The sequence below is a fragment of the Mobula birostris genome, chromosome 15 (genome assembly GCF_030028105.1).
Source record: "Mobula birostris isolate sMobBir1 chromosome 15, sMobBir1.hap1, whole genome shotgun sequence".
Lineage (NCBI taxonomy): Eukaryota > Metazoa > Chordata > Chondrichthyes > Myliobatiformes > Myliobatidae > Mobula > Mobula birostris.
In genome coordinates this window covers 53,386,299-53,412,321 of record NC_092384.1, presented here as the reverse complement: position 1 = coordinate 53,412,321, position 26,023 = coordinate 53,386,299, and the positions used below count along the sequence as shown (strand labels likewise).

Below are 26,023 nucleotides of genomic sequence, written 5' to 3'. Positions count from 1 at the left end.
GAAAGCTACAATTATTACTAAGCAATGCAATGGTTTAATTATTGGGTTTTGGGTTTTTGATCCTCCACATCAATCCGGCACAAATGGAGAGCACGCTTGGTAGCGATCTGTCACTGGATCGAACTCGGGAATTTCCGTTCCTGAGCCCGGCGCTGAAACATACATTTCTTAAGTGTTTTATATACATAGAAAGGTAAAATATATACAATATACTAAGACAAACGTTTGACTAACTGACGCTAAATAATACCGGATGTACCTGTTCTGAATTACTTAGTAAGAGAACTTCGGGTTTTTTTTTATCCCGATCCACGATAACCTATGCACATCCTCCCGTGTACTTTAAATCATCTCTAGATTACTTATAATACCTAATACAATGTAAATGCTATGTAAAATGGTTGTTACACTGCACTGTTTAGGGAATAATAATAAGGAAAAAAAAGTCTGTACATGCTCGAACAACAAGTGCTGGAAGAGCACTTCCGGGTTTTCTCGATTCGCAGTTGGTTGAATTTGCGCATGCGGAACTCGCGGATAAGGAGGGCTGACTGTACTTACTTTTAATTTGCAGTATCCTGAATCAACAACAAACATGATGCCATCCACCGTGAGTGATGTCTCTGCAATGTTTGTAGCAACAATACACTTGCGGATTCCATCTGGAGCCTTTACAGAGAAACACGTTACAGAAATGAGTATCTTCACTAGTCCCAGACATAGTGAAATAATCAGTATTATTTGTAACTTTTGATTTGATGTTGTGGGGAAATTAACCTGCTGTTTTTCAGTCAAACCACAATGAGAGTTCAAGGGTTGTTTGTCCTTCGTGATTCATAGGCTGTTCAGTACATTAAGAGAAACATACATATTTACGTACAACAGACTTTTCTCATAAGTGGATGATTGTGAAATCTTCAAGGCTTCAATTGAATATAATATGGAATAAAATCCAATTATAACTTAAGATGTAAATGGACAGTATTTGAAAATCTAACGGTAAAATATATTATAGGGAAGAGGGGGAAAGATCATGGAAATGAACTGACTAAAATGTTTATAAAGAGCTCAAGCAGATTCAATAAGCCAAACGGTTTCTACTTTTTGCCATAACAATTCTATGCTTCAAAACAAAAACACATGTGCAGAAGTCCTCCACATCACAGTATCATCTGACCATAACTTGGTTATTCAGATAGAGATGAGGGTAAATTTAGTCCAGTAAACTGAAAGTTATAAGTCAGGGAGTTACAGTACCTACATTGAATCCTGTTATGAATGTGAGATCACAAAAAGCTGATCTCAATATGGCAGCCCAGAAATATGCTGGCAGGTTGATAGGCTACTGCAAATTAACACAAGGGCAAAAGGAAGCCAAGGGGATTGCTAAGCATTTATAAAAAATCTTAAGTTGTAAGGGTACAGCAAAACAAAGAGAGGAGGAAAAGGGATCTGAATGGCTTTCTTCAGCAACACCGTATCAAATTCAATTGAACTAATGGTGACACCTGCAACACATTTCTAAGATTTTGACAATACAGATAAACTGAAACCTCATGTACTTTCAGCTCACTTCATGAGCAAAAATACTTATTTGTACCTTTTGAAAGATCTTCGCCTGAAGATCAGAAGGCAGCTGGGAATATATTGGTAACACTGCCAGTTGAGGAGCATTTTCCAGTTCTTCCAGACGTTCAACTATCTGATCACAAGTCACCTAGATGCAGAAGGCACATTTTCATTAAAACAAAGCAACTATTTTTGTCATTAACAAATAATCCTCACACCCATTCTCAAATATTAATCATTGAAGTTTAGTGGTTTAATTCATTTCTATTTAGTCACTGCTATTGTAACCCTCACTACACTACTGCCCTCCATTCTCGGCATTAATCCAATTCTGGCCTCTTATGCATCCTCAGGTTTATCATTTAATCTATTAGAGAGAGAATGACTGAGAATTTGGGCAACTGGGCTGATCAGAGACCTTGTTTCTATAGTTTACAAGACTGAGAGTACCCAATTCTGGTTCATCTTTTCCAAGGCAGAATTTTTGTTCCCTCAACTAAACTAACTATCCCAGCCAAAACAATTGTTCTATATGTTCCCTTCCCTCAAAACTTGGGGCTGCTGAAAGACATCAGAAGTAATAAGACATCAAGCGAGCAAGAAGAAACAAATGTTTAGAATAATACCATGATTAGAAAGAAAATACATTCTGTTCAATATAAAATCTGAACTTACTTTTACTTATTTAGAGATTTCACAAAGTAACAAGTCCTTCTGGCTCAACAAGCCCGCAGTGCCGAATTACACCCATGTGATCAATTAACTTCCTTAACCAATACATCATTGGAATGTGGGAGGATACCACAGCACCCAGAAGAAACCCACACAGTTACAGGGAGAACGTATAAACTCCTTACAGGCAGCAGACCCAGATCACTGGCACTGTAATGGCATAACGCTAACCACCATGCTTCTCTGCCTCCCGAGCTTATACAAAACAATGTAGCAACACACATAAAATGCTGGAGGAGCTCAGCAAATCAGCAGCATCTATGGAGGAGAATAAACAGTCAACATTTCATGCCAAGACCCTTCTTCAGGAATGGAAAGGATAGGAGATGCCAGACTAACAACTTAGGGTGAGGGGAAGGAGGGGAAGAAGAAGGAGGTGATAGGTGAAACCGGGTAGGTGGCAAAGGTAAAAGGCTGGACAGGAAGGAATCTGGTGGGAGAGGAGAGTGGACCATGGTAGAAAGGAAAGAAGGAGCAGCAGGGGAAGATGCTGTGATAGCAAGTCTAGGTGAATTCATGGTCAAAGAGCTGGAAGCCAGCAGGGATCACAGAGAGGGTCTCACTGAACTCTCATCAAAAAGCAGATTTAAACTTTTTCAGGGTAGTCATCCCTCAAAGAGACCGCAATAGTGCAGCAAATCATAAGCAGAAGAAATTCTGCAGATCCTGGAATTTCAAAGCAATGCACCCAAAATGCTAAAGGAACTCAGCAGGTCAGGCAGCATCTAGGAATATGAATAAATAGTCAACGTATCAGGCTAAGACCCTTCCTCCAGACAGGAGAGGAAGGGCAAAGACGGCAGAATAAGAAAGTGGAGCGAGTACAATCTAAAAAGTGATAGGTGAAGCCAGATGCATAGGAAAAGTAAAAGACTGGAGAGGAAGGAAACTGTTAGGAGAGGAAAGCGGACCATGGGAGAAAGGGAAGAGTGAGTCTGGGTGAGTATATGGTCGAAGAGTTGGAGGGCAGCAGAGACCACAGAGCAGAAGTAGTGAGAAAGTGTTTCACTGAACACCCGCCAAAGAGAAGATTTAAACTTCTCAAGGGATATTGGAACTCTGATAAAGAAGAAGAGAGAGATGTATGACATGTATAGGAAACAGGGAGCAAATAAGGTGCTTGACGACTATAAAAAGTGCAAAAAAAACTTAAGAAGGAAATCAGGAGGGCTAAAAGAAGACATAAGGTTACTTTGGCAGTCAAAGTGAAGGATAATCCAAAGAGCTTCTACAGGTATATTAAGAGCAAAAGGATAGTAAGGGATAAAATTGGTCCTCTTGAAGATCAGAGTGGTTGGCTATGCATGGAACCAAAAGAAATGGGGGAGAGGTTAAATGGTTTTTTTGCATCTGTATTTACTAAGGAAACTGGCATGGAGTCAATGGAAATAAGGCAAAAAAGTAGTGAGGTCATGGAACCTATACAGATTGATGAGGAGGAGGCGCTTGCTATCTTGAGGCAAATCAGAGTAGGTAAATCCCCAGGATCTGACAGGGTATTCCCTCGGACCCTGAAGGAGACTAGTGTTGAAATTGCAGGGGCCCTGGCAGATATGTTTAAAATGTCGGCATCTATGGGTGAGGTGCCAGAGGATTGGAGGATAGCTCATGTTGTTCCATTATTTAAAAAAGGCTCTAAAAGTAATCCCGGAAATTATAGGCCAGTAAGTTTGACGTCGGTAGTAAATTATTGGAAGGAGTGCTGAGAGATAGGATCTACAAGTATTTGGATAGACTGGGACTTATTAGGGAGAGTCGACATGGCTTTGTGCGTGGTAGGTCATGTTTAACCCACCTATTAAGAGTTTTTCGAGGAGGTTACCAGGAAAGTAGATGAAGGGAAGGCAGTGGATGTTGTCTACATGGACTTCAGTAAGGCCTTTGACAAGGTCCCACATGGGAGGTTAGTTAGAAGATTCAGTCGCTAGGTATACATAGAGGGGTAGTAAATTGGATTAGACATTGGCTCAGTGGAAGAAGCCAGAGAGTGGTAGTACAGGATTGCTTCTCTGAGTGGAGGCCTGTGACTAGTGGTGTACCACAGGGATCAGTGCTGGGTCCATTGTTATTTGTCATCTATATCAATGATCTGGATGATAATGTGGTAAATTGGATCAGCAAATTTGCTGATGATACAAAGATTGGAGGTATAGTGGACAGTGAGAAAGGTTTTCAAAGCTTGCAGAAGGCTTTGGACCAGCTGGAAAAATGGGCCGAAAAATGGCCGATGGAGTTTAATACAGACAGGTGTGAGGGACTGCACTTTGGAAGGACAAACCAAGGTAGAACATACAAGGTAAATGGTAGGGCACTAAGGAGTGCGGTAGAACAGAGAGATCTGGGATTACAGATACAAAATTCCCTAAAAGTGGCGTCACAGGTATATAAGGGTCGTAAACAGAGCTTTTGGTACATTGGCCTTTATAAATCAAAGTACTGAGTATCAGAGTTGGAATGTTATGGTGGGGAGAAAACACCAGAGGACATGGGTTAAGGGTGAAGGGGGAAAAGTTTAAAGGGAACATTGGAGGGGTTTCTTCACACAGAGAGTGGTGGGAGTGTGGAATGAGTTGCCAGATGAAGTGGTAAATGCAGGCTCACTTTTAACATTTAAGAAAAACTTGGACAGGTACATGGATGAGAGGTGTATGGAGGGATATGGTCCAGGTGCAGGTCAGTGGGACTAGGCAGAAAAATGGTTCGGCACAGCTAAGAAGGGCCAAGAGGCCTGTTTCTGTGCTGTAATCTTCTATGGTTCTTCAGGGTAGGCACTCCTCAAAGAGACTACAAGGAAGACATGCATTTATGTAGTGGTTTCACAACCTCAGTAAGACCCAAATCAATTTACAGCTGATTAAACCCTTTGAACTGCAGCTACTGGAATCATGTGAGAATTGATTTGCCGACTCATAGGATGTGATAATTATCAGATAACGTGCTTATTTTTCAAGCCATTTTGACTAAAGGATAAATATTAAGGAAGACCCTGCAGATAACTCACTTGTTTTTCAGAATGGATTCTTTCTGTCCTAAGGGCACAGAAGGATGCCAGTTTAATATGCCTTCTGAAAATCCTGCACTGAAATATCAGACTAGATTTTTTCTGCTCGACGTTAAACTTTCAAGTGCAACTTAATTTCACAATGTTCTAATTAAAAGTCAACATTAGCACCAGATGACACACAGATAAGGTAGCAAAGGAAGCTTCAGTTTTCACATATCTAGCTCCTAATGCAGGCTTCTGGGAATTCCTTACTGAGTTGATCCTGCACTAATTAGCTCTCTTCACTGATAAATGAAGAATCTATGACATCACATTTAAGGTGCAAGCTATCATTGCAACTTGCATTAAATTGGTGAGGTTAGAATTAAGTCATAGAGCACAAAACATTGTTCTTCATTGGCCAGTTACGAAGCCTATCAACACTGACATCCTGGTGAATCTCTTCAGCACTTGTTCACATTCTATCGCATCTTTTCTACACTGTGAGTGACCAGAACTCCAAACAATATTCCAAGTGTGACCTAACCAACATCTTGTACAACTGCAACAGGATGCCTCACACTGGTTGTCCAACTTCAATTTAGTCAATGGTTACACTTGAAATATAGTCAGTAAAAAGAACTGCAACCTCTTTGTCCTTCATCAAAGAGGAAGATGAATTGTGTGCGCTGCAGAAGAAAAATCTGAATTTTTTATTGCCTTTCCAAAGATAGATGCCCAACTTACATCAATGCATGAACCAATAATGTTTTGGGAATTATAAAACATCTGGGGGACCCAGATAAACACATTACTGTGTACACAGATAGCTAACACATTGAAAAAAGTGTTTTGACAAAGTCTGATAAAACATCATCAACCTCGTACATTGACTCTTTTTTCTCTCAAAATATATTGCCAAATCTGAACTTTTTCCAGATCTGTATCTGCAGTAAGTACACAATTTTGCAACTGTTTCATCCACACTCATGTCCTAGGTCAAGATGTACAACAGTGATCTAATAAACATGCCATGCTTTTTTCTCCAGTTTGGAATTATGCCATGATTTGGTCAACAGATTTCCACAAAGATTTAAGTGAAATTTCAGGACCAACGTTACCAAAGCAAATTTGAAAAACAAATCACAGCATATAGCCATTTTGAACAAAAAAAAGTGCAGATTTTCATTGTGAGTGTGTTTTGGCGTTGAATGGAAAAATAGACAATTTTCTCATCAGACTGCAACATGGGCATAACAAGGTCAGCAATCAATCCACCCATATGCCAATCAGTCAATGCTGCTTTCCACAGGTATAGTAGGACAATGTCACTTTCTGTAGTGTCGATGTCCTACTAATTCAGAGAGTTACTTATTGTGATTAAAAGACACCATTTTATGACATTATGAATATTGTCAAGGGGTGAAAGAACTGAAAAAGAAGAAATTATACTATTTTGGAACCTTATTGATGGCTCCCTCACCTCAATGTCTTCTTGACCTGGCATAAATATCAGTATGTCACCTGGAATATTTGACAGATGAATTTGAAGAGCCTGCTTAACTCCTCCTTCCACATAATCTTCTGTGGGGGTCTGTAAAATGATACAGAATTAAACACTAAATATACTAATGTAACACATGAACAATTATAGGTAATAACAGCCTATACTTAACTTTTATATCTATTCAGACCAATAGCAACAAAAGTTTTGTAAAAGTTTGGTTCTTTGTCAAGTCAGTAGCTCAACCATAAAATATCAAAAATAATCATTACTATAAATGCATTTAAAACCATTTTATTATTCATTACATTTTTCATGGGAAAAGTCTGGGTTCATAGAAGATATGCAAGACTCCAAAAATAATTATTAATTTTATTTGTGAAAGTAATTGACTTATTTTGTAGATTTTTAAAATGCAATAGTGAAACTGAGCAAGTCAAATCTATTGAGTACTTCATGAAAAGGAGTAATTTAAAAATGAACAGCAGAAAACAATTTATTAAATTTGAAAGATAATGGTATACAAAGTGAGAACAAAGGAATTCTTAATCTCATTCTTGGTTGAGAGCAGGAGCAGTCCAGTGTGCTGTCAACAATGGTGCAGGAGACTGTACCTTGGAGTAAAGAAGAATTATTATCAGAAATAATGGTATGAAAGTTGGTACTTTCAGATCAAAAGATACAGGAAAATTGGGAGAAGAGAATGGAGTCCTTGCAGGAAGCAGAATGGAAGACGTCAAATCTCCAGGCATCTGTGGGTTTGTATTGGACACAGGTCACTAGTTGCCTGAAAGAGTGATCAACTTGCACCTTGTATTTACTCTATTGCCTATTCACAATGTGGTCACTTCCACTTGGGGTAATCAAGGATTAAGCAGCCATTTTGCAAAAAGGCTTCAATTAAGTTCACAATTAACTCAAAACTTTTCAATCACTAGTCATTTTAATCTTCCATCTCATTCCACTCTAATTTCTGTCCTCTCCCTCTTTCATTCCTCCAATGAACAACTTCAAGAACAGAACCTCATCTTCTGGACAAGGCACAGGCTAACCAACACTACAATGAGTTCAACAATTTCAGATATTTAGCAGTTCTAACATTTTCACTTCAGGATTTTTCAGATTTCTTTAGAATTTCAGATAAACATTCTGCCTTTAATCTTTCCCCAGAATGTTAGTAACTTTGCACGATCAGCCCTTTTGTCACTTTATCCCTCACTTTCCGCTCGATCTCAGAACTTCTGTTTTGTTTTATCCTCTCCACCCACTTCAAACCACAAAACCCATTTTCTTTAAGTCTTCCCACTTTTGATGAAAGGTCATAGATGTAAAGAGTGAACGGTTTTGCTTTCCACAAATGCTGGCTAAACCACTACATGAGCACTGCTTGAGAGAGCCAACATCTACAATGTTATGTTTATGCAGTTTAAGACATTGTATGTAGCATATAGAAATTAATAAACTAAACTACCAACTCCAGTCAAAATTTATAACAGGTATTATACCTTACTGAAGAAAATATCCACCGGAAATGTCCGGCCCGGGATATGAAACACAGGAACATTCCCAAAAAATACTGCAAATTTGCCTGCATCCATAGTTGCCGAGGTAACAATTAGCTTTAGATCAGCACGTCGTGCTACAACCTAGAAAAGGATAGAAAAGGACAGTTGAAGAGAAACAATTATTTTACAAATTTCTACATTACTATCAATGTATTTAAAGTCATTCAACTTAACATAACTAATAAAACAAGGAATAGAAGTAGAAAAATATCAAAGTGAGATACTTAATGTACAAAACTGATAGCAATAAATTGCTTTGCTTTATATGAAATACCGTATACACACCTCTCGAAGTAAACCAAACAATACGTCAGTGTTTAGAGAACGCTCATGGGCTTCATCCATGATAACAGCGCTATAATGATCCAAATCTGCTTCCCTCAGAGATTCTCGAAGTAGGATACCATCTGTCATATATTTAATGACAGTTTTTTCAGAAGTACAATCTTCAAATCGAATAGCGTAACCCACCTAAGAAAATAACAACATACAGAAGTTCTGAAAAATGACAATGAATAATTTAAAGATTTTAAAGGAAGTGTATTTACAAAAATTAATCAACTTTTTTATTCTTTAGACTGAAGCAATTTCATATCCTAGTTAATGATATTTGATCTAAATTGACCCCTGATCACTTCCTCGGGAATAACAAGCCTAGATATAGGTGAAAAAACTTGAATGGGAAAGTAGACATTTAAAAAGTAAAAAGAACAATCAATCTTCAGAAGGAAAGGAATTGTTGACATTTCAGGTCTATGTATGGTGTTTGACCATTTTTTTTGTTTTGGAATTCCAGCATCTTCAGTTTTGCTATCCTTCAATGAGCTACTGCATCTCAGTATATAGACATGGATGATGGAGCACAGTTGGATGAAGCAGTAGAGGGAGAAATATCATAAAGCAGAGTACAGAAAAATTTTGTTAAAACATATTTTTGGCAGAAGTCTAAAAATAATCTTAAAGTTGCACTTCCAAGTTGCTACCCTTTTAAAAAATATCTCCAAATGAATGTTCTCCTGCTCCAAGAAACCTGTACAAAGATTTAACAATTTCCCAATTAGATTTACCTGTTTTATCCCTTCAAATAATCAACTCAATAGTCATCTCAATTTGAAAACCTGCTTACTGAAAACGTGACTGCCTAAATCAATGTCCAATTTGTAGAGATTTCTCTTCAAAGAACAGAAGATTTGCAAGTGAGTTATAATCCTCCTTGGAATACAGAATGTTATCACTGGGAAATGTCACCTCTCCATCGCAAAGTTGTTCCTTTGGACATACAAATCCTGCTTCAGGTGTGACTTGACATATTTTATTATTGTGCTTTATCATTTGAATATTTTCAATTTATTCAATGCTAGATGTCAACATCATCAAATTCTCTCATTTTATATTATTATTACAATACTAGCAACAATATACAATCATTGTTTAAAAAATGTTCAAGTATCTGAATGAAGCACTAGTTCATAACTAGTTCACTCTCATTAGCTGACTTTTTCTGAAGATCTGATTCTATGCTATTCTTCAAGTAAATGTAAGCTAAGTATATAAATGTCCTTGAATTACAGATAAGCTTTCTTTAATGTAAGGCACAGCTTGCAAGCACAAAATAAACTTTAAAATTTTTTAAATAACTTTACTTAATGATGGTGCTTTCAATTCTCATTGAGAATATAATACATTGAATGTACTTTTTCATAATAAGTACCATTAAAAAGTTATTGCCATGTATCTCAAGTGTGCATACTGGTATTTTTATACCATACAAAATGCAGACCAAAATTATTTCATTACCTCTTCTCCAAGGTTTACATTCATTTCTTCACTAACACGTTTTGCCACAGACATAGCCGCCACACGTCTGGGCTGAGTACATCCAATCATGCCGTAGTTTGAATACCCATCTTCACTAAGATACTGTGTTAGCTGAGTGGTCTTTCCACTACCAGTTTCTCCAACAACAATGACCACATTATTATCACTGTAGGAATGAAGGAAAAAATATTTAAATAATGCTCTCAATTGCTTACACCTTCACCAGTTAGGTTTCTCCTGTTAGGTCCTTAAACACACAATAAAAGTCGGTCTGACCACTAGGTGCATTGAGTACTTCTTCACAAATTAATATCCCTCTGTTTTCAGAGAATGGAAGGTATATTTTATGTGTGAACAACAGATCTCCTAAATTAAGCCCAAGAAATGCTAGAAACCTCCAGCATTAGGCCAGGTCAGAATGTCGGGTAGGTCGGGTAGAATGTGAGAAAGAAAGACAGTGTTACTACTCTCTTCGGTAAATCTGTGTCTCAATTATTGCAAGAGCAACAATGATCCTTTGGTTGGAAGTCCAAGATTTTACTGTCAGCTATCAAACTGATAGATTTCCCCAAAACGTAATGCATTCAGTTGTCACGGTTCATTTGTACCAATTTATAATTTATTAGACTTCCAAAATAAGACCGTAGACTCAGGAGCAGAATTTGGCCATTCAGACCATCGAGTTTATTCCATCATTCCATCATGGCTGATTTATTATTCCTCTGAAGCCCACTCTTCTGCCTTCTCCCCATAATCTTTGATACTCTTACTAATCAAAAACCTATCAACCTCTGCTTTAAATATATCCAATGACTTGGCCTCCACAGACATCTGTGGCAATGAATTACACAGATTCCCCACCTTCTAGCTAACAAAATCCCTCCTCATCTCTGTTCTAAAGAGTGTTCTCGTATTCTGAGGCTGTGCTCTTTGGTCCTAAGCTCCTACATTATAGGAAACATTTTCTTCACATCCACTCTATCTAGGCCTTTCAATATTCGACTAGGTTTTCTAAACTCCAACGAGCATGGGCTCAGGGCCATCAAATACTCCCTATACATGCAATCCTTAGGCTCGACCAGCATGTGTTCGTCTAGGGGAAGGCAGCCTTTGGCCCAGCCAAACTGAGAAGTCTCGTTTGTGTGGATGCTGTGTGATGTGTTGCCCGGTTACAAATCCGAACCGCGAAGTACCAGACAGTACACCATATGCAATTAAGTGAGTGAATTTTATAAATCTTAATCTGGCTATAGGTAAAGAAAATAAAAAGGGCCCATTTTAATGAAACTGTCTAATGTGCACGTTAGAACCCACGATTTTGTCCAGTCATTTCCCATTGACCTCATCCAAGTGTCACCGACCATCGGACCCTGCTCCTAGTCCACTCTGTCCAGTGGTCTACCAACTCACTCCACTCAAGTCTTCTCTCTTCATCTCTCACCAACAAAAAACCACAAAACCCCTGCTCCCAGACCCACAAGAAAGAATAACATGCCTCTCATTGGCTAACATACATTCCAAAGGTCCCGTTATCTCTAGTGATAACCCAAACATTGTTGCTACAGAGAAACCATTACCTTAGCAGTGAAACACTACATAGAGGACATTATATTAGATTAGATTCAACTTTATTGTCATTGTGCCGAGTACAGATACAAAGCCAATGAAATCCATTTAGCATCTGACCAGAAATGCAAAGAATAGTGTTATTTACAAAATAACTGCGAATAAAAAGTGCTACAGCACACAAATATAAAAGTACTGAGACAGTACAATACGGATGCAATACTGCTTTTTGCTGTGATGAGAGGTTCAGCAGTGTCACAGCCTCAGGGAAGGAGCTCTTCCTGTGCCTGCTGGTGCGGGAGCGGAGGCTCCTGTAGCACCTACCGGATGGGAGGAGAGTAAAAAGTCCATGGTTAGGGTGAGATGCATCCTTGATAATGCTTTTCACCCTGCCCAGGCAGCGTTTATGGTAGACGTTCTCAATGGTGGGCAATTGGGTGCCGATAATCCGCTGGGCAGTTTTCATCACACGCTGGAGTGCTTTGCGGTCCGATATGGGACAATTGCCATACCACACTGAGATGCAGTTGGTGAGTATGCTCTCAATGGTACAGCGGTAAAAGTCCATCAGTATCCTGGGACAGAGGAGAGCTTTCATCATGCTCTGCAGGAAATAAAGGCGCTGTTGCGCCTTTTTGATCAGGATGGAGGAGTTCAGGGACCAGGTGATATCCTCAGAAATGTGGACACCAAGAATTTGAAGATTGATACACGCTCCACTACAGTTCCGTTGATGTAGATGGGGGCGTGAGTGTGACTCCTGGGATGCCTGAAGACCACAATGATCTCCTTGGTCTTCTGGGTGTTAAGGGCCAGATCGTTGTCGGCACACCACACAGCCAGGTGCTGGACCTCGTCCCTGTAGGCTGTCTCGTCATCCCCTCTGATCAGACCAACCACCGTGGTGTCATCTGAGAACTTGATTATGGAGTTAGAACCATGTATAGGAACGCAGTCATAGTTGAATAGGGAGTACAGAAGAGGGCTCAGCACACAGCCTTGAGGCACGCCGGTGTTCAGGGTGAGAGTGGAGGAGGAGAGGTTGTCTAACTTAATTGGGGTCTGTTATATCAGCAATGAAACCTTACAGAGTGTTACATACATTAATATTTTCATTCCTGTGCATCTCCTGTGGAATGCCAGTACATCTTTACTTAGATAAGGGGCCCAAAACTGCTCACAAATCACCAAGTGCATCCTTATGAAGCTTCAGTCTTACATACTTGTTTTTATATTCTCACCTTCTTGAAATGAATGCTAACATTGTATTAGCCTTCCTTAACACCGACACAACCTGTAGGTTAACTTTTAGAGAATCATGCACAAGGACTCCCAAGTCTCTTTGCATCTCTGCTTTCTGATTTTGCTACCTATTCAGAAAACAGTCGAAGCCTTTTACCAAAGTGCATGACCATACACTCCCTTACACTGTATTCCATCTGTCACTTCTTTGCCCATTCTCTCAATCTTTCCAAGTCCTTCTTCAGACTGCTTCTTTCATACTATCTGCCCCTCCACCCATCTATGTATAATCCTCAAACTTGGCCACAAATCCATCAATTCTGTCACCCAAATCATTGACATATAACAGGAAAAGAAGCGGTCCCAAAACTGACCCCTGTGGAACACCATTAGTCACTGTCAGCCAACCAGAAATACTTGGGGAAGGGCAATTTTAACTTCGTTATGTGAAGTGGGATGAATGCAGTGGTAAATATTGAAAAACACAACTGATCTTGTGCATATGACAAATAAATTACTACTTACTTGTGTAATCCAATTGACTGCAAGGTGCTTTGGAATGCACTAATGAGTGTTAATGGTACTCAGTAAATGCAATGCCTTAATTTCTTCCCACCTGCCTCCCCCTGCAAGACCCTCAATTCCATTTCACCATTATGTTTTTGCTTATGTCAGTCACTATTTATATTTTACTATTTCCAAGGGAAACATTTCGATCAATATTTAGACCCTTACACCCAGAGTTATAGAGACGTTCTGTGTCAGGCCTTATTGGGCAACAAATGCTGCCTATCAGCCTCTATGGACCGTTGCTGGACACCTCCGTTTTTATGACAGGTCAAACCTGAAGCAGGATCATTCATCTGAAAAACAATTTCTGGTCTATATGAGCTTTAACATTTTCATTTTAGTTTTGCTTTGCAAATGACTTTGGTTTCATAAGCAAACTTCTTTCACACAAACAGATAAGAGAGAAGGATAGAATATGACAGGGACTTACTCTGCATGTACCCATTGGGCCAAATGGCCACCTCGAGTGCTGAATTTAGTAAGAAAATAATAATGCTGTAAGGATTCCAATGTCTTATTAATAGCACACAGCAAAAAAAACCTGCTGTCCTTAACTGACATGGACAGGTCCACAGTGATATCATTAATGCTCTATGAAATAGCCTTGGAAGCACTAGCCTTAACTGCATAAACACAAAACAATTTAAATCCATCTTTTGTAGAAAAAGAAAACCAGAAAGACCGCCTGGTATCAAATTCCGATAAGATCATATAACACTCATTGTCAACCTTACAGCCTCCTCACTAACATCTGGAGACTACAGCCAAAATTCTGAGTAACCAACTGTGGTACCAAAAACTCTGTTAAGAACAACAAGCAAATAGGAATTATGAGGGATAAGAAAAACTACACTTCCAAGCATCAGGGAAGAAGGTGATACTTGCAAGAATTCAATCACCTAGTCTCAACACATCAATGTAGATATTACTCAGGGCAGCAAATTAAACACAGTGTCCAAAGCTGTTTTATTAATGACTGTTTTTGCCAACTAAAAGTGAGGTCAGAACGTACTCTGATAATTACTGTATTTAACTTTCATTTGTAATTCTTCAAATCATGAAACAGTCCCTACGTGCAAGCAACAAAGCCTAAGCATTATCCAGGCTTATACCGTTAAGCAGCAAAGATCCTAAAACTTGGTCAGACAAAGGAAAGGGCCATTTCCATTGAAGTACCTTAGTATCTGTTGGATTAGGGTCAAGACTGACGTTTTATTGTGTTCTACTATGTAATTTTAGCTTTTGTTTACGCTTCCTTGTTTGCATGCCTGTACACTTTTAGTAACTTGGCTTTCTAATTTATTTGTTTCATAAATTTCCATAGCTTTTGTCTGCATAGTTGAAGTGTAATTCAGTCAGTACCTGCTTCAAAGGTCCCAAATTGGTTTATAGTATAAAAGGAAATCATGTGCTCAAGCTTTGTTGAAACCAGTTAGTTACAATTTGTTATAGGCGGTTACTGTTACAGCCAATTACAGTTCCTTTGTTACTTCTCTACTTTGTTTGCTACTGCAGGTTGCCCCTGTCTGACATGTACTATGATGAACAGCTATAACAGCAAGATTTGTGCCTGATCCTTGACTTTCGAAGAACCTTCTAGACAACATTACCTCTAGATCTAATTCTACCTCCCTATAACATTAAATTATAGTTATCAAATACCCCACCAGTAATGGGACATTCCTGATTAGAAACTCACTAGACTAACTTAATAAATACAGTGGCTATAAAAGGAGAACAAAGGTTGTATGTTCTACAGGAGTACTGACTCCCAAAGCCTTCTCACTACATACAGAAACAGATCAGGAAAGTGACTGAGAGCAAAGCCTCAGAATCATGTATTAGCCTTGTAGGACAGAAATTAAGTGAAGTTTTTAGCCAGTTGTAATTTTTTGGAACTCTGACTTGGAAAGCTGCAGATTAAGAATTTCCTAGTCAAAGAACAAGATATTTCAGCACCATGGAAATCAAGTGATATGGAATCAAACAAGAAATATGAGATGTGATTAGGCCTTACAAAATGAAAGAACAGATAAGAAAGCCATGAAACAGAAAAAACAATGGAAGGTCACATTGTCATTCAAGCCTTTTACATTTTACTAATGTTAGTAAAGCATAGAATTATTACTTACCGTATAATATTTAGCAACTGCTCCCTGACAGCAAATATTGGTAGATACTGTCTCTGCTCAAGAATCGATTTCTTCTTTGCAAATTCACTGTTTGCAACATTCTTGTCTTTCATATGGTCGGCAAATTTTTGATCAACTCTATACATTAACAACATCAGAGAAGACAATTTAGTGTATTCAACAGTAATAGGACAATAGTACAACTATGACTTTTGAATCCCACACCACTAAGTTAAGGAACAGCCACATTCCTACAATCACCAGGTTCTTGAACTGACTTACACAATCCTATCCCCACCTTAGCAATAGAGCACAATGGACCACTCTAACACTACCATGGAGTCTCGTTACTTTTAAACAAGGTCTTGTTTTTGTGGTCTTTTTTTTTCCTTTCTCTCTTTTCACTGTCCTGTATGATCCATGTATAATTTAGATGCTGTGTGTTGTTTGTAGCTACATGCCTGTGATGCTAGTGCATGCAAGAAAGTTTTTCATTGTACCTGTACCTACTGCACTTTTACACGATAGTAAATTCAACTTAAATATATTATGTATTTATAATTGCAGAGCTCAGAAGATATATTCCGAATATTTTATTTAACTTGCATATATGAAGATACCACAGAGAAAGTAGACTTCATAAGGGAGAGTATATTGAAGTACTGTTATCTCACTGCTGAGACCAGTTTCAGTTGCAGATTAGGTTGTTTCTTCTCTTGGCAGTTAAAAAGCCATGAAGCATGATGTGTGTGAGCAACCACACTGCATTTCCTAAAGGATGTCTGCTGCAAATTCAGAATCACAATTATACTATTTAATCTCTAGGCAATAACTTTTAATTTTCATTTGTTATTTGCATGGCCAAATGTACAATTTGTGAACAACTTACAAAAGAATATTCCTTGACCATCTTTCACTTGGCATTTGTTCCCTTCAAGAAATCTGCCATCCACAAATATAATGTGCTCATAATTTCCAAATCCTTTATGCAATTTACTGACCATAGCAGTATTATTCTGAACTTTTCTTCACTACTTTCTCACAGTTGCAGTCTCCTTCTGTTAGCTTTTACAATCTATTATGACTGAGTTGTTCCAGCAATCCCTTCCAAGCTCTCACTCTTCCATGAAAGCAGACAGTAAAATTAAACAAATGGAGGAAGGATTTAATTCTGGATTCGATGTACCATGACCTGCAGTTCTATCCAAGTGACCCTTCAGTTTTCAACCTAGACCTCAAAATCATCCAGCTTTGGGAGTCCAAACTTTCAGTAGCTTTACAGCAATCACTTCCAAGCTCTCACTAAAGAAATCTCTTCCATTAAAAGCAGAGAACAAGATTAAACATTCAGCTGGATTTCAAGAATCAATTTATTCTGGCATAGTTCCAGAGAAATGGAAAATTGCAAATGACACTCCACTCTTCAAGAAAGGAGAGAGGCAGAAAAAAGGAAATTATAGGCCAGGTAGTCTGACCTCAGTGATTGGGAAGATGTTGGAGTCAATTGTTAAGGATTGGTTTCAGGGTGTTTAGAAGCACATGATAAAATAGGCTGTAGTCAGCATGGTTTCCTTAAGGGAAAATCTTGCCTGACAAATCTGATAGAATTCTTTGAAGAAATAACAAGCAGGATAGACAAAGGAGAATCAGTTGATGTTGTGTACTTGGATTTTCAGGCCTTTGACAAGGTGTCATACATGAGGCTGCTTAAGAAGGGCAAGTTAAGAGCCCATGGTATTACAGGAAATATACCAGCATGGACAGAGCATTGGCTGATTGACAGGAACCAAAGAGTCAGACTAAAGGGAGCCTTTTCTAGTTGGCTGCCGGTGACTAGTAGTGTTCCACAGGAGTCTGTGTTGGGACCGCCTCTTTTTACGTTACATGTCAATGACTTGGATGACGGAATTGATAGCTTTGTGGCCAAGTTTTCTGGATGATATGAAGATAAGTGGAGGAGTAGGTGGAAGTAGCGGCTACAGAAGGACTTAAGCAGATTGGGAGAATTGGCAAAAAGGTGGCAGATGGAATATGGTGTTCGGAAGTATATGGTCATGCACTTTGGTAGAAGAAATAAAAGCGTAGACCGGGGTAAGCAACCTTAAGCACAAATGATCTTCTAGTATGCGTTATTCATTAATTTGAGGAAAAACATAACTAGATGTATTTAAATGGATAATTCCCATATTTCAAGTTTTTTATGGCATTTATCTGGCCCACCCACCATCTGCTCGTTAATACACGATCGGGCCTACAGAGGCAAAAAGGTTGCCGACCCCTGGTGTAGACTCTTTTCTAAATGGAGAGAAAATTCAAAAATCTAAGGTGAAAAGTGACTTGGAGTCCTTGTGCAAGATTCCCTGAAGGTTAATTTGCAAGTTAAGTCAGTAGTTAGGAAGGCAAATGCAATGTCAGCAGTCATTTCCAGAGGGCTAGAATTTAAAAGCAAGAATGTAATGTTGAGTCTTCATAAAGCACTGGTGAGGCCTCACTTGGAGCACTGTGTGCAGTTTTGAACCCCTTATCAAAGAAAGGATGTGCTGACATTGGACAGGGTTCAAAGGAGGTTCATGAAAATGAATCTGGGATCGAAAAGCTTGTCACATGAGGAGCATTTGATAGCTCTGAGCCTCTATTCACTGGAATTCAGAAGAATTAGGGTGACCTCATTGACACCCACCGAATTTGAAAGGCTTTGCGAGAGCGGATGTGCAGAGGATATTTCCTATGGTGGGGGAGTCTAAGACCCGAATACACAGCCTCAGAATAGAGAGGCACCCTTTTAGAATGGAGATGAGGAGGAATTTCTTCAGCCAGAGTGGTGAATCTGTGGAATTCATTGCCACAGGCAACTACGGAGGCCAAGTCATTGGGTATATTTAAGGCAGAGGTTGAGAGATTCTTCATTAGTTCGGCCATGATGGGATACTGGGAGAAGGCAAGAGATTGGGGCCAAAAGGGAAAATGGATCACCCATGATGAAATGGTAGAGCAGACTCGACGGGCCAAATGGCCTAATTCTACTCCTATATCTTATGATCTTATCATATTTAAATTAACACAACTCTTGCTTTAAATTGTACAACCCTGTTTATTCTACCTACCATCGAGAACTTACTTTTTTCATACATCATAGTCTCTCCCAACTTGTTTTCCTGCTACTGTCTGGCAGCCATTTTGTTTTACCAAGTAAAAGGTTACACATATGAAAGTTATTATTTGTGAAGAAAAAGGCAAAAATTAAAGAATTTTTAAAACATTAAAATTGTATGTGACAGCCAGTGGTGTAGCAGCATCAGCACCAGATGTTGAGGCCAATGGTCCCAAGTTCAAATCCGGCAAGCTCCTTGCATACTTTCCATCCGTGCTGGGTCAAGTTAGCAACTCAGCCTTGTAAAAAAAAAATCAGTCAAGTGCTATGGAAATAGAAAAAAAATGCCACCCAATGCGCCACAGGGCATGAAAAGGAACAACAGTTGTATGTACCTGTAATCCACGTTCCCATCTTCTTCTACATCTTTATCTTTCTCGTCCACTTGTTTTATGCCCATAATGTCTCCCAGCTTAGTTCCAGCAAGTTCCCAATGTTTATGCTGAGCCTAAGAAAGGAACATCTGCATTAATATATTAAAACTTGAGCCCGATCAATATATTGTTGCACCTTCCATCAGAGCAAAACATATTCCATTAAGTACCTTTATTCACTCAATAATCCATATATCTCATTTGCCAAATTAAAAGCAATATATACTATAAATTATGAGTAAATTATGAGTAAATATTTTGTACTTCAATTTCAGCAATATTACATTATAGTTTGAAAATTCTGCTACTTAACGCTGACTAAGTTGCAAAAGTTCACCCTCCGATGGCTATGAAAAACAATTAGTGAACATGAGAAATGCTTATTGCTCATCTCTGCTTAGGAAGTCCCTTAGGAGTGACTCGGCTGCAATGTCTCACCAATGGCCAGAAGATGACACAACTTTAATTTTATGCAAGGAATATATCAACCCAAACTGACTGGATTTGAATCCAAATATGAACATCCTTGGCAAAATGTTCAAGTTTCCAGTAACGATCCTTAAGAAATGCAGATGCTTATTATCCCATCAATAAGTATTTCTTTCGTTCATCTTCCAAACAAATTGCCGTGAAGTGGCTTCTGAAAGTTCACAAAGACCTCATTTTGTTTTTTTTTCCTGTCCTCTTCTTCCACAGTGAAAGCAGCCACTAAAAACTACTTAGCAAGCAAGTCTGTTGTTCCTTTTATGCCCACTATAGCTTCAACTTTTAGTTTTTACTGAATCCAATTCTTTTAAATGTTTTAATAGAATTTAAAACAGTTAGGCTTAATTTCCATTAAGTGTAGTTATTTTCTGCCTTTGCACATTATTACTTACTGTATATCCCATTATCCTGTTCTTTTTCTTACCCATTTACCAAGATTTACTCTGAATTCTGACTTTGTCAGATGGTGTAAATTTGTTTTCATCTATTATTTTTGCATCCAGAATTGTCATGCAATCAGAAGAACGTTCCAGGCAAATTCATAAAACCTTTATCAAAAATTATGTCAACTTAACACTGTGTTCCATTGCAATTTTGTTCAAGTGCTCCCATCAGCCAACAGCACGGAAGCTTACCTTCAGTCCATCAAGCATTTAAATAGTTTAATTTACTCTACTATGTTTCTCCCTTTTATGTACCATATCAGATAAATGTACACCCAACAGAGGTACAGAGTGGAATTGTGTTGTACTAATGTTGAAACAGAAAACGGATATTGGTAAAAGACTAGAAAAAGTGAAGATCCTAATAAACTTGTAAAGAATTCAACATTGGATCCTCAATAATTTATAACATTAAATCACAAAGATTAAAGAATTCTTCCTGAACCCAAAGAGAGATAAAACCATTGAAAAACACTATCCAATGCATAAGGTAAAAATTAATGATTGCTTGATCGTGTTTATCTGACTGTTTTTCTTAAGAGATTGGAGGACAGCTCAGTGATAGCACTGGTGGAAAAAAAGCCAAGGGACTCTATATGAAGATATGAAAAAATGAAAAATGAATATCAAGCAACCATGTGCCTTTCCATAGGAATGGTTCACTTGTTGCGAGATTCAGCTTGGATTTGTACAGTAGATGCCGCTGGTGAACATCACAAATCCAAAAGAAGCAGAGGCATTTCTAAGACTATTATTGAACATGATCTGACTGCAGAGTAAATCAATAATGCTGATGAAACAGGTGGTGCTGCTTTCCAAACAAATCCTTAGCTGGAGTAAACAGAAAAGATGTGAATGTTTTTAAACAAAACAAAGATCATTGAATTGAACGCTACAGATGTCAAGTAAGATTGCTTGTTATTGTTAAGTATTCACAGCCAAGGTATTTCAAAAGTTATCACTCATCATTGCATTGATTATAAATCTCAAAGTAATGCCTGGATGGATGCACCTATCCCTGCAGTTTCAGGAGATGCAAAACATGCTCTTTTACCTCACTCTTCCCATCACTGAGGAACTTATCTACATTACTTTCACATGAATTTACTTCTACTTCTTGCAATTTAGTGTACTGCAGGAAAGTGCTGGAAGTATTGATCCAGAGAAAGACACAGCCACAAACTAACTTAAGTCCAAGCAACACCAGTCTTTTTATCTGTTATGTGGAAAACTCAAGGTTTTAGTTCTATTCATGTACCGCTCCCTTACATAATTTTTCTAGTATATTGATGACTCTGTCAGTGCTGTTTTCTACACTCATTAAGGAATCCAAAACTTTTAGCTGCTACTTTCTAACCCGTTCTTATCTGAACAAGGTTCACCTTGGACTCTTCACTTCTCTTTCTAATACCTGTCCCCATCATAAAGAATAAGTTAATCTTAAACACATTGCAAATCTAAACCTATCAAGTTTATATTTCATGTCCTCCTAACACACTCCTCTACAGACTGCATTCCAATCTCCTAGTTCCTCCATCACTGACAGATCTGTTCCAAATGGCAGCATTTTACACTCAGGTTCTTCTGAATATTTCCCTATATTCTTAATCAGTTTGCCCTCTTATAACAGTCAACAGACCTCATCAATTTCACCCTTCCATTCTTGCTATAGCAAGGGTAGAGTGTAACTGGTCTTCACCTGGTCCTGAAAATCAATTCTTCATTAATCAATCTTCATAAATAGCATTTTGTGATGAGGGAAAATTGAAACATAAAGGTTCAACTATGATCATAAAACAACAGTATAAACCTGCTGTTTTTACATAAATTTATAAAGGTGGTAAATCCCATGACGAGTGAAATAATTCAACACTCTAGTGTAAAAAAGTAATATATTCAATGGTAAACCCTTGGACAGCTATACCAGAACGGTAGGCCTATTGTGCATCATAGCATTATTCTAAATTGAATCTAGAGATAATGTATATAAAATGTATACAGTAATCAGAAGTAAATAAGTCACATTGTGTTTGTCAAACAGTGCCATACAATTATAAGACATTCAGGAGTTAATACCGGAGAATATTTATTTAATAATTTGAGGAGAAACATTGGTTTCAAATCTTGAATCAGTGAAAATGCTCTCTAGTCAAAAGGTTTCTTAAGTACAAACTTTATGCTCTCATTCAAATTACACATTTTGAAAGAATCCATTCCTCTCATCTTGTAACAAGTCATCCCTGCAATTAAAATTACAAAACATTGTTTTGATCCATTTACCTTTTTGCGCTCCTTCTGCTCACGGTGTCTACGCACTAGCTGGCTTCCTTTTCGAGAGATTATTGCCATATCTGATGTAGCATCTTTTACTGGAATCACTGGCTCAGGCTGCACAAAAAAAAAAACAGAATATGAATTAGGAACACAAGTAGACCATTTGATCCTTCAAGTCTGCTTTACCATTCATCAAGTTCATGGCTGTTCTGCCATTTTCCTCTATGATACTAACATCTCTGGATTTCCTCATATTCAGAAATCAATTGCTCTGCTTAGAATAAAATCAATGGCTGACAACTCATAATTCCAAAAATTCATCACCCTATGGTTGAAGAGGTTTTTTCTCTCTCAGTCCAAAATTCTAACATGGTGACCTCTACTTCTAGACTCTGTAGCCAGTGGAAACATAATCCAAGTTGTCAAACTATGTAGTGTTTTGCAAGTATCTGAATCCTGGAGAATACAGCTTTGTCTCCTCAATCTAACTTCAAATCAGACTTACCTGTTTGGTGAAGACAATCCGTCCATCCAAGAAGGGTGGCACTAAATTGTGCACCAATAAATGAACTCTCGTTGCATTGTCCTCTTCAAAATCTTCATCCACTTCTAGACGCTGAACCACACCACTGGTTAACATTCTATTTGTTTCCCATCGTTCATTATCCTGCAAAACAGCAATTTAACAACAGGAATTAAATTCTGACATGATCTTAAGTCATCAGTACAATAACAGGTTAATGTAATTAAATGTAAAGGTGCAAACTACTATTCTTGTTTACAAAATATATCTCAACCAAAGTAGGAACCAAACTTGCAATAGATTCCAGTTAATCAGGACCAGTACATTTTGGTCCAATTAAGTGGCTGCTCCAGTTAACCAAAGTTTCATGGAGTAGTTAAAAAGGTACAAAAAAGATAAACTAACTGGGTAACAATTTATATATTTACATGAAATACAGAACAAATTAGAACACCACCAATACCTCTGCAATACTATGAAATTGTGTATTAGTTCCTAATAGTTATCAAGGAACATCCAGAGTATGCTGCAATGTTCTTTTGATTAACTGCAGATGAACAAAATCAGTACAGATACCTAGTGCAGATAATGGACTGCAGTCACACTCCAAACATTCGTTTTCATTGTAAAATTCAAGACGATTGTCGGTACCTTCAAGTTCTTCGTAATTCCTAACTTATTGAAGTAGTGAAACCATTTCATTTTTACCTCTGGCCTTTTCTGGCATCTCCAAGCCTAAATGCTTGAAACCATGATGAACAAAACAGTTCCAAATTGTCTTACTGCTTTTTTCTTGCCAACTATCACTGCTTTTTGAACACAACACACTCAATAGACACTGTTTAAAAACTGTCCGCTCCAAGCACAGTGCAGTGTCTAACCACACAAGTGAACATGACTGGCACTTGTTAGAAGCTGCTCAGCAACAGTCTCTTGCCTCAATTAAGTGGCATAATGTCCCAAATAAACTAATGTAATCCCGGCTATTTTCTCGATTAATTTTTTTCTCAATTAACTTGTTATCCAAAGTTAGCAACTGCCCTGAATAAACGATGGCCCAATAACCAGAATCGATTGTACTTAAATGAAATGTGAAAGAAAATGGGAAGCAGTTGTCCAAATATTTTACATGTTCCTGGTGATTATCTATAATTTTTCACAAATGTGAATTCTAAAGCAAAGCAAACAGAGAATTCAGCTAACGTCACATGTTAATACCAATGAGATTCTTAAAATATAATCTTAAGTGAGTTTTTGGTTGTTTTATGCATCTTAAAATGGCATATTCTAGAAATCTCCTGGAATAGGACATTTATACATTGTATGATTTTTTTTCTAGATGCTTTCAACAAACTAGGGTGATAGATAAATTAAAATATTATCTGTACCTCATTAATTTGTCTTCTCTGAGCAGATATTCTCTTCTGCGTCTGTTTTTGCAGTAATTGTTCCCGTTTCCTCACATATTCTTCTGAAGTGTATGCCAGAGGATTATGGAAGTCATCATGTCCTTCATCCATCATGTACCAATCTCTATCTGCTTGCTACGGAAATATCAAACATACATAGAACAATATTAAGATCATTTGTCAAATAAAACTGAAAATTATGCACCTTCCCAATCATCTACTCATCCCCAATCTTTTAAAAGGATTCTGTAAATGGTCTATAAGTTCTGTAAATGCAAATTGTGTTGCCTTAAACTTCACAACCATAGGTGGACTATGATCAAAATATGCAAAATTACCAATGGAAAATCACATTTGAAAAACTTTCCAGAAAGACTTGGCAATTTATAATGCACCAATAATTAAATGTCCACTGCCAGTTTTTTTGGGTTCCTACAGTTATACTACACTTGATCTTGCATTCAAATCCACTAAGAACAAAATTTAAGTGGCATTAAAGCTCTGAGAATCTGGCATCAGGCTTTGATTTTTCAGACTGGTGAATATTACTCACAATCATACTTAATTCACTTCTTTTTTTAAGATGCTGTGCAGCAGTATTATAAATTTTCACAATAAACCCCACATGTTTAAAGTGAGCAAGGTAAAGGGGTGCCACTAAGTCAGAAGTTGAATCATTGAACAATTGGAGAGCAGATTATTAAATATTTACTTTATCAGACCTGCATGATCACAGTGTTGTCTTTCTAAACCTTTCTAATTGCCCGTCTTTAAGAAATCTCTGGCATTATTCAAAAGAAGTATCCTATCCAAAAGCAACCCACAACTGCTTTTTTCTTTGTGTGACATTGCTGACCAAAATATTCAGTAGGTTATTTACCTCAATTATAACTGTGATGAAACTTAAAAATACAATGTTCTTAGTGAGAGACTCGGGCTATCTTGAGGATGTATCATACATAGGCAATTCTTTCTTAAGTCCATAATTTAAAATAATTCTACATACCTAATTTTACCAAGTAATTTTCAGATATACTTTGTTTAAAACTCCTCTCTTTCCATTGAGAAAAAAATTACAGCACAATGAAAGGGGATTAACCCAAAATGCAGCAAATTATACAGACTGATCTGTTGAGCGCTTCCTAGATTTTGTGATTTTGATTTCAGATTTCCAGCATCCATAGTATTTTCTTCGGATTCATGGCATATATTTTTATGCATTGATCTTGCAAGGGCCCCAGTAAAAACAGTTAGCAACTGGTGTTTAAAATGGGAGAGCTGTCCCATGGACTAGTCAATCAATTGTTTTACATATGTATTAGACTATAAGAGAAGCGAGTCTGCTCTTTTATTCTATCATTGCAGATCTATTATCCCTCACAACCCCATTCTCCTGCCCTCTCCCAATAACCTTTGATGCCCTGATTAACCAAGAACCTATCAATATCTGCTTTAAATATGCTCAATGGCTGGGCCACCACAGCCATCCATGGCAATGAACGGCACAGATTCACCACCCTCTGGCTAAAGAAATTCCTTTTCATCTCTATTCAAAATAGACTACTCTCTATCTTGAGGTCGTGCCCTCTGATCCAAGACTCCCCCACCATAGGAAATGCTCTCTCCACATCCACTCTGTCTAGGCCTTTCAATATTTGATAGGATTCAATTAGATCCATCCT

General features: G+C 37.9%; 1 protein-coding gene across 1 annotated transcript in view; it reads right to left on the bottom strand.

Moving 5' to 3' along the window:
• Positions 1-26,023, bottom strand: part of dhx38 (DEAH (Asp-Glu-Ala-His) box polypeptide 38) — a 102,521-nt gene that overhangs the window by 43,431 nt on the left and 33,067 nt on the right. Inside the window, exons 8-18 of the mRNA XM_072279820.1 lie at positions 24,321-24,476; positions 22,915-23,076; positions 22,416-22,523; positions 19,168-19,280; positions 15,682-15,819; positions 10,151-10,337; positions 8,639-8,824; positions 8,294-8,434; positions 6,768-6,878; positions 1,601-1,717; positions 562-669 (exon numbers count right to left, since the gene is read on the bottom strand). Coding sequence (XP_072135921.1) covers positions 562-669; positions 1,601-1,717; positions 6,768-6,878; positions 8,294-8,434; positions 8,639-8,824; positions 10,151-10,337; positions 15,682-15,819; positions 19,168-19,280; positions 22,416-22,523; positions 22,915-23,076; positions 24,321-24,476 — 1,527 coding nt within the window. The remainder of the gene's footprint in view (positions 1-561; positions 670-1,600; positions 1,718-6,767; positions 6,879-8,293; positions 8,435-8,638; positions 8,825-10,150; positions 10,338-15,681; positions 15,820-19,167; positions 19,281-22,415; positions 22,524-22,914; positions 23,077-24,320; positions 24,477-26,023) is intronic.